At 38.4% G+C, this 9,150-nt stretch overlaps 1 protein-coding gene across 1 annotated transcript; it reads left to right on the top strand.

The window, feature by feature from the left end:
• The first annotated feature begins 228 nt into the window (after positions 1–228).
• On the top strand, positions 229–8,450 carry LOC117299448 (G-protein coupled receptor GRL101-like). The gene is made up of 8 exons (XM_033782985.1): positions 229–297; positions 3,227–3,298; positions 3,467–3,538; positions 4,315–4,386; positions 4,598–4,669; positions 5,830–5,901; positions 6,780–6,863; positions 7,244–8,450. Exons 1-8 carry the CDS (start codon positions 233–235, stop codon positions 8,448–8,450), a joined length of 1,716 nt encoding a protein of 571 aa, XP_033638876.1. The 5' UTR covers positions 229–232.
• The last annotated feature ends 700 nt before the right edge of the window (positions 8,451–9,150 follow it).

Raw genomic sequence — 9,150 nt, forward strand, 5'->3', positions numbered from 1 at the left:
CTTCTTTCAAATGGTTTTCGTAGGGGTACCCTATATTTTTTTATTGCAGTATTGTGCTCCGTTAATTTTAAGCAAAGTTTCACCTACATTGTAAAGTTCTACTTGTGTTGCGTTTGTGTGTTATTCTTCCTGTTGTTGTTTCTGTGATTTGTACTTTATTTTTTTCCTCTACCTCTTATAGTTTTTAATATTTTACTATATGTTCTCTTTTTGGCTTTGCAGTAAGCTCAACATGAATGATTTGGTCACCATAGATGCGGGAGTCTTTGAACCATTGACGTCACTTGTTCACGTACTGTAAGTAACATTTGTTGTGTCTTGACGTTCCCTTTTTCTGATTTGTCTAGTTGTATATAACTCTTTTTAAACTGATCGTGGATCCGTTTTTAAACCTTTGTGTCTCTTTTTTTAAATGTTTTTTTTTATTGCTGGTTACGTTTATTTTTTTGCCTGATGGGAGGGGGTGGGGCTGTTTCGCATTTTTTACTCTTTCTGCGTCCTTGCTTTTAACTATCTTTCTGTTTTTGTCTTAATGTTCCTAATGCCTTTATATTATTTTGTAAATAATTACATATTTTTAATATATGGTACGGGGTAATGAAATTGAAGGCCTTCGGTCTACATTTTTAGGTAAACTTTTTTTATTTCAGGCATATGTCTGTGGCTTTTGTTTTGTACTGTATATGTTTGTACTTTGTATGTGTTTTTATGCCAAATAAATAATAACAATAATAATAATAATAATTGCATTTTCGCATTGCAGACACTACTTAGGCCTACTTAAATTAAATCTAGCTGCATTTAATTTGTTTTTCTCGTGGGTTCGGAAGGGTTTACAAGTACAATGAAACACATACAACGACAGATTATTAGAACAAAACATGTTTGTGTTAATTGTCACACCTAACTAGTTTTAACACTTCCTTTAAAAAGCTGGGATAGATGACGTTTAAAGACACCGAACACATTTGGTAATTGTCAAAGACCAGTATTCTCCCTAAGTGTATCCGTAACATGCATAAAATAACAATTTTGACTAAATATTGGTAGTTAAAGTAGCAAGCAAACGATGACAGAAAAACACCCTTGTTGTACAAATTAGTGTGTTTTTAGATAAAAAATAAAAGGCTTCTGGCCAGAAGTCTTTTATTATTTGATGATAAATTACCTTGTTGTCAAAAACTTCGTTACTTCAGAGGGAGTCGTTTCTCGCAATTGTTTTAAGCAAGACACTCCACAATTGCTTTGTTCTTCGGATGGGACGTAAAGCCGTTGGTCCAGTGTGTTGTGTAACGCATGTTAAATAACCCAGTGCACTTCTAGAAACGAAAAAGGTTCGCCCCGGTGTTCCTGGTTGTGACTGCTGTATGCGCCGTAGCACATTGTAAACTTGTATGAGGTGCTACATAATTTGGTATCAGAATTAATCACTGCAGTAATCTATCTGTCTGTATAATAGTTGTTACATTTGCATCGGGGTAAAGAATATTAATATTGTTTTCCCATACACCAACGTGTGTTAGCACTGTATACTCACAACTTTCCAGAGTGCTGTGAACAAAAAGTATCACATGCATGTTACTCGGGTGGGATTTGAACCATCGGCCCTTTGCAATTCTATGATTCGAACTGCCTCTAGCAACCGGGCAACTTCGGTAGTCTAGTTGGTAAGACACTGCTCAAGTAGATAAACACATGGTGTAACCGAAAACCAAATATACTTCGATATTATTATTATTACTTTCTCAGTTCTGCAAATTATATGATTGTTTCATCCGCGGTACGTTTCCGTGTGTACCCCCTCAGACACCTGATATGAACGTAAACACAATCGCAGCCTATAAACAATTTAACTCCGCCCACGTTAACTCACGACCATTACATTTTTAATTAAAATTTCTCTTGAAATTGGTTTTGCTTCTAGCGTGAAACAAATACAAGTCGTTTTAAATTACCGCTCAATCAACAATCAACAGCTCAGGTTTATAATTGTACCATTGCACTGCGCTTGAGCATCGAGACAAAATAAAAACATCTCAACATCATTCTTGTTATGAGTTTTGGCATGTCTGACGTCCACTCGTTAACCCCCCCCCCCCCCCCCCCCCCAAAAAAAAAAAAAAAAAAAAAAAGTGGTTGATGCCGACTTGCAGATGTATATTCCCTTTCTCTCGAGGCAATGGTTTGTGGAACTTATATGTAAAGACAATTGATGGATAACAATTCAAAGCAATTAAACTAGGTACACTTTCCGCAGTTTTTTTGCAAATCAAGGCCTCGAGGCAAGTGAAATGCAAGTCACCCTTTACTTTCTACATTTCGTTGACACAAAACAACTAAAAATCACTCCGTTCGGAGGTGAACAAAGCTGACAAAGCACCCTGTTAGTTAGAACTTCATGGTTTATGTCGGGTTTGGTATTTAGCTGTTCCGCCCGAGAATTGAATCGGCTAGGAAACAAACCCAACAACATTAAAGCTTTAAAGGTTCTGGATACTTCTGGTAATTGTCAAAGACCAGTCTTCTCACTTGGTGATCTCAAAATATGCAGACGAAACTGTAAACGTTTGAACTCAATTGGTGGGTCGCCGAAATTGCGAGAGAATAATGGAAGAACAAAAACACCCTTGTCGTACAAGCTGTGTGCTTTCAGAATCTTGGTTTTGATACCTCAGCTGATGTCTCGAAATCAATTCAAATATTTTTTGTGAGAAATTTCTTTCTTAAAAAAAAAGTTACTTCAGAGGGATCCGTTTCTCTAAATGTGTTATAGGCCTACTATCAACATCACTCCATTGCTTGTTAAGTTATTTTTCACGCTTACATGTATTTTGAGTTAAAGACACTGGACACTATTGGTAATTGTCAAAGACCAGTCTTCTCACTTGCTGTATCTTAACATATGCATAACATAACAAACATGTGAACTGAGCTTAATCGGCTGTCGAAGTTGCGAGACAATAAAGAAAGAAAGAAAAAAAAAAACACCCTTGTCAATCTGAGGTCTCGAAGTCAAATTCGTGCAAAATTACTACTCGAAAACTACTTCACTTCAGAGGGAGCCGTTTCTCACAATGTTTTATACTACCAACAGCTCTTCATTACTCGTTACCAAGTGGGGTTTTATGCTGATAACTATTTTGAGTATTTACTAATGAGTGTCCACTGTCTTCAAGTTCTTTTTCTCGCTTAAAATTGTTTAAGTTAACATTGTCTTTACCAACAGACGGCTAGACAGTAATCGTCTTGTAGAAATAAACGAAGACATGTTCCGAGGACTCGCAAAACTTAGATTTCTGTAAGTACCTTTTCGTTATAATTGTGTTTTCGATTTGTATGGACTCATATTGTTGTGTTACTATGTTTTATATTTCGAGGTGGATGTTCAATGGACGGAACTATTATGTAAAACGGAGTTTCTTTTGTAAAAGATCACGATTAATATTTCTATGCTCACCTGTTTTAGGCGCCTGGCAAATAACGAGATTCAAACGCTGAAATCCAACACATTCCGGCACCTGAACAGCCTGCTGTCATTGTAAGTTGTAAGTTATTATTATTTCCCTGCACAAAATTTGCTTTTAACATGAATACATTGGTATGTGGCAATTTACCGACACAGTTAGGCCATGATCAACCCCTGTTTTTACTTTCATTTCGTGGTACCAAAGCAATAATGAAGATACCTATAACATCATTTGGACTTTTCTGTAACAAAGTCACAGTCCAAGTGTTTGCTGACAATGTTAGAAGACTATGGAGAGCAAAACATGACCCCCCCCCAAAAAAAAAAAAAAAAAAAAAGAAAACAAAAAAGTGTTTTAATAACATCCGGCAAACCATGCCAACCAAGGCGGTTTGTTTATCAACAAAGGAAAGGTCCATTAGGTATATTAATAAAACCATTTGTTTTTGTGATGAATGTCTACCCCATCTCTGAAAAAAATTAAACAAAGTCACAGTCCGAGTGTTTGCTGATATTGTTAGGAGACTATGGAGAGCCATACATGCCCCCCCCCCCCCCCAACAAAGGAAAGGTCCATTAGGTATATTAATGAAACCATTTGTTTTTGTGATGAATGTCCACCCCATCTCTGAAAAAAAAAATGGGAAACCAACAAATTAATGACACTTCCAGAAGTAGGTCAATTTCTTGTTGGCGAAGTTACAAATGTCTCTAGTGCAGAGTTTCCAGTGGCGTAACCTGCATGCTTGCTCAACAAAACAACCGACACGTTGACTACATAATCCATCAGGCTTTGCTAAGTACAACCAGTTTTTATTTCAAAGTCATGTTGTTTTTCTGTTTGACAGGGATCTCGTACATAATCGTATTACATCCATTGAGCCTGGTGCATTTGCTGGGCTGGATAATCTAAAAGTATTGTGAGTATTGTTTGTATATGAGATACTGTTTGTAAGAGATACTGTGACTTTTAAATAATCACCTACGGGCAAGTTTTTAAATAATTGTTTTCTGAGATTCGCCACAGCAACTTAGAAGCTATCCTACTTTTTATAATTATTGATCTGACATTTTGTTATGTGAATGAAACAGTTGGGGTAAAATTAATTGTTAACTTTGTGTTACCCAAAGGCATATTTCGGATAACTTGCTGACGGTTTTTCAACCCAACATTTTCACTGGATTGCATTCAGTGCGTCACCTGTAAGTAAACTACTGTTTTAGTATGAAACTGTTTCTCTTAAAGGCAGTGGACACTATTGGTAATTACTCAAAATAATTATTAGCATAAAACATTTCTTGATTACGAGTAATAGGGAGAGGTTGATGGTATAAAACATTGTGAGAAACGGCACCCTCTGAAGTGCCATAGTTTTCGAGAAAGAAGTAATTTTCCACGAATTTGATTTCGAGACCTCAGATTTAGAACTTGAGGTCTCGAAATCAACCTTCTGAACGCACACATCTTCGTATGTGACAGGGTGTTTTTTCTTTCATTAATAGCTCGCCAGTTCGATGACCGATTGAGCTCAAACTTTCACAGGCTCATTATTTTATGCATATGTTGAGATACACCCACTGTGGAGGCTAGTCTTTGACAATTGCCAATAGTGTCCACGGCCTTTACGTAAAAAGGCGACGTAAAAAGAAAACCGGGCAATTTCGAGTGATACATGTGTGGATCATTATATTCTACTTTTAAAACATCTTTCTAACCATATGCATTTCATAACGAACGGTTTCAAACGCTTTTAATAGACCAACTCGTCCGATCCAAGGCAACGTGTTCCTTTAAGCATGCTGTGCCCACTTTGACTAAATTGGGTTATGTTGGTGTTTGGCATTTGTTGCAATCATAACTTAGGGCTCGTTTAAAGCCATTGGACCCTTTCGGTTAAAAAAAAAATCACAGATTTACAAATAACTTTCAGGGTTTACAAAAGGCAATGGTGAAAGACTTCTCTTGAAATATTATTCCATGAAGTGCTTTTTTTTTTGGAGAAAACAGCAAAACAATATAAATTCTCGTTAACGAGAATTACGGATTTATTTTAAACACATGTCATGACACGGCGAAACGCGCGGAAACAAGGGTGGGTTTTTCCGTTGTTTTCTCCCGACTCCGATGACCGATTGAGCCTAAATTTTCACAGGTTTGTTATTTGGTATAGAAGTTGTGGTACACAAAGTGTGGGCCTTGGACAACCCTGTTTCCGAAAAGGTCCAATGGCTTTAAGTTGAAACAGTTGTATTAATCCAATCGCAAGTGAGATTGTTCCAATCGTGACTTCGCAGCACTTCGTCAACCCCTTCTTCTTATCATAGTTAGTATGATGACACATTTGTAATACATATCTTTACAGGGACATAGGTGACAACCCATGGACAGTTATCAAACCTGGGGCATTCAATGGTCTAAGGAGTCTGGAAATACTGTAAGTTTAAAAAAATGCATTGATGGCAGGGTACACGTTTGTTTAAAGGCAGTAGACACTATTGGTAATTACTAAAAATAATTATCAGCATTAACCTCACTAGGTAACGAGTAATGGGGAGAGGTCGAGAGTATAAAACATTGTGAAAAACGGCTCCCTCTGTAGTTTTCGAAAAAAAAGTAATTTCCACGAATTTGATTTCGAGACTTCAAGTTTAACATTAGAGGTCTCGAAATCAAGTACCAAAAAACACACAACTTCGTGTGACAAGGGTGTTTTTTTTTTTATATTATTATTTGTACAGGTTTGTTATTTTATGCATATAATATGTTGATATACACCAAATGAAAAGACTGGTCTTTGCCACGTCGTCTATAAAAACACTCTTTAAACTATTTTTGTTTTCGTAACCCAGCTTCCGGGTATTACCAATTATTCCATTTAGTTTTACCTGTATACACCGACGTGTACTAGCACTGTAAACTCGGTACTACCCAAGCTATGCGAACACAAATATCACAGGCATAAATTACTTAGGTAATTACTCGGGGCAGTAAACTAAATATATTGATAATACCCAGATATTTTGTACGGAAGCTTTTCAACTAAATTTCTTACATTTCGGACTGGATGCTTCAAACTTTATATCCATTGCTTTGTATTTTGATTGTCCAAATTAAATGGAAGACTTTTGGGACGCTTGGTGGCAGCATGTAAAATCCACTGTTCTTGGTAATGTGCGCATGCTCAGAACTACTGAGAACAGTGGATTTGTACCTGGTTAGTCTGCTGCCACCTAGCGTTCCAAAGTGTCCCATTCTTGTCCATGTTTTACTATTGAAGCAGCTGTTTTTGTTTATGGATTTTTTTTACTTCAGAGTATTGAAGCGTCGTTACAATGAGACAGTCGACTTCATAGTGGATAAACACGAACTGGAACATATGACATACCTAACATCGGTGTAAGTTTAACGTTAGTTTATAAACTATGTAGACACGTTAATGCATCGAAGTTTACAAGTTCTCATTTTTACATAATTGATGTTAATCGTACTAGTTTTGAGTGTCATCAAGATTTGGGAATCAACTAAAAAATTTTGCAGACAATAACAATACAAACCTTTTTTTTCCCGAAGTTTTACGTCAGCGAAATTTGTTTGATTATTACAAAAGTTTGTGTCATCACAAAAGTTAATTTCACCCTTAGAGCCCCTCTGTATAATGGAAACACAAACATAATTATGTTTGATTTATACAACTAGTTAAAACAGCTCCATGCTTACCCAACCTAGTTCAGACTAATCTAAGTTTTTGTATTTGTCTTTTTTTTATTTTCCTGAAGGTTGGTTGACGATTCCAAAATGTGTTGCCTCCTTGACACGAAAACCATCGGAATCGACATTTGTGTTCCTGACAATGAGTTCCATACGGAGATACCATACCTGAGCTGCAACCGGATTATGCATAGCTCCGTATTACGGGTCTTCGTCTGGTGTCTTGGATTTAGCGCCCTCGCCGGCAACGCTGGAATTATTGTATGGAGACTAAACATGAAAGACTCGGGCAAGCGTTCCCAATCGGTCCTCATTCTCAATCTGGCTGTATCGGATCTCATCATGGGCGTGTACATGTTGATAGTCGGTGGAGCTGACGTTCATTATCAGGATGATTACTTTCTCCATGCGAACGACTGGAAGTCGAGTCCCATCTGTAAATTCGCCGGTTTCCTGTCGATGCTTAGCTCAGAGGCATCGGTGTTCTTCATTACAATGATCAGCATCGATCGGTTCCTATGCGTGGTATTCCCATTTGGGAAGAAATGGTTCCGGTTAGAATCGGCCCGAGTAGCGACGCTCGTCATGTGGTGTATAGCCCTAGCCATAAGCCTACCTCCAGTGTTTCTACAGGATTTACTCGACGGCAAGAACCAGACATTCTACGGGCTGTATGATATTTGTGTAGGGCTCCCTCTTGTGATCAAACCTAGGACAGGTTCATCAAACAAAACTCTTCTTGAGGTAACACTTTTGAACCAAACCGTCACCCAGAAGGCCGGGCCTTCCTGGATATTCTCAGCCACTGTGTACCTAGGGATTAACTTCGCCTGTTGCCTGGTAGTCATCTTATGCTACTCCGCAATCGCGTTCGTAGTCATCATCAAGTTACCAGCGAAGAAGTTACACGCGAGGAAAGACAGAGAGCACCGCAGGAGGGAGATGACCATGGCTACGCGCATGCTCCTTATAGTCGGTACTGACTTCTGTTGTTGGATGCCTGTAATCATCATGGGGATTTTATCACAGTCTGGTGCCGTAGACATACCAGACGAGACGTACGCTTGGGTTGTTGTCTTCGTGATACCGATCAACTCAGCGATTAACCCGTACCTCTACACGGTCTCCAACGCGAACTCAGTCACATTGAAATGTTGTAAATGCCGCAAACCTGGCTTGATTGATGCAGTCCGTCTGAAACCTATGAACAGTCAGCACACCAAAGACACACAATCAAACCGACGGAGTAGATCAGGAACAAACAATAATCTCTGATCGGAAGCCAGTCTGACCGTGATAAAATAAACTGGTTGGTGAATGATAAACAATTGCGAAACACAACTTCAGTTTGTATTACTGTCTGGAGACGGATAGCCTTGGTATATACTGTATCTGATCACCGTAAAACAAACTTGTCGGAAAATGACAAACGATATTGCGAACCGAAATTTTAGTTTGTGTCACTATCGGGGGCCGGTGTTGCGGTTTCAACTTTCTGCTGTGTTCAGTTTTCCGAATGACCGAATACGGTAGCATTACGTCATGCGATGCCTGCGCACAGCAAGCGAGAGTAGTCCATTTTTAGTGCCGTATTGAGTCATCCGTTATCCTCCGGTAGCTGTCATGGCGGCGTCCACGAGTCGAGTACAACTAGCGGCAAACGCGTGGATCGTTCGAGTTGTTTTTTATGCAAGCAGAGTCTGACCTGCCTAAAGTTGTACTAATGAATACATGTAAAGATGGGGCAAGAGATTATGTGACTACACTGAAAAGAATCGTAATATAAACAATTTGGGGTCACTGCTGAGACGCCAGTACTCACCAGGGTACTCGCGGCGGTATCTTATGGGCGGCCAAAAGGGCCAAAACTCATAAATTTATAAACTAAAGGACAAAACAATAATAAAAGAAAGAAGTTGTTCAACAAACACAGAGTAGAAACTAAGGTAACAAAACTCAACAACAATCAAAGAAA

Source organism: Asterias rubens, chromosome 14 (assembly GCF_902459465.1).
Source record: "Asterias rubens chromosome 14, eAstRub1.3, whole genome shotgun sequence".
In the NCBI taxonomy this organism is placed as follows: domain Eukaryota; kingdom Metazoa; phylum Echinodermata; class Asteroidea; order Forcipulatida; family Asteriidae; genus Asterias; species Asterias rubens.

Bases quoted from the DNA above. Each gene is read 5' to 3' on its own strand.
- LOC117299448 (XM_033782985.1), top strand. From the start codon at position 233: ATGAATGATTTGGTCACCATAGATGCGGGAGTCTTTGAACCATTGACG. The intron at 3,539-4,314 runs GTAAGTTGTAAG...TCTGTTTGACAG, and splicing joins CTGAACAGCCTGCTGTCATT to GGATCTCGTACATAATCGTA. The intron at 4,670-5,829 runs GTAAGTAAACTA...ATATCTTTACAG, and splicing joins TTGCATTCAGTGCGTCACCT to GGACATAGGTGACAACCCAT.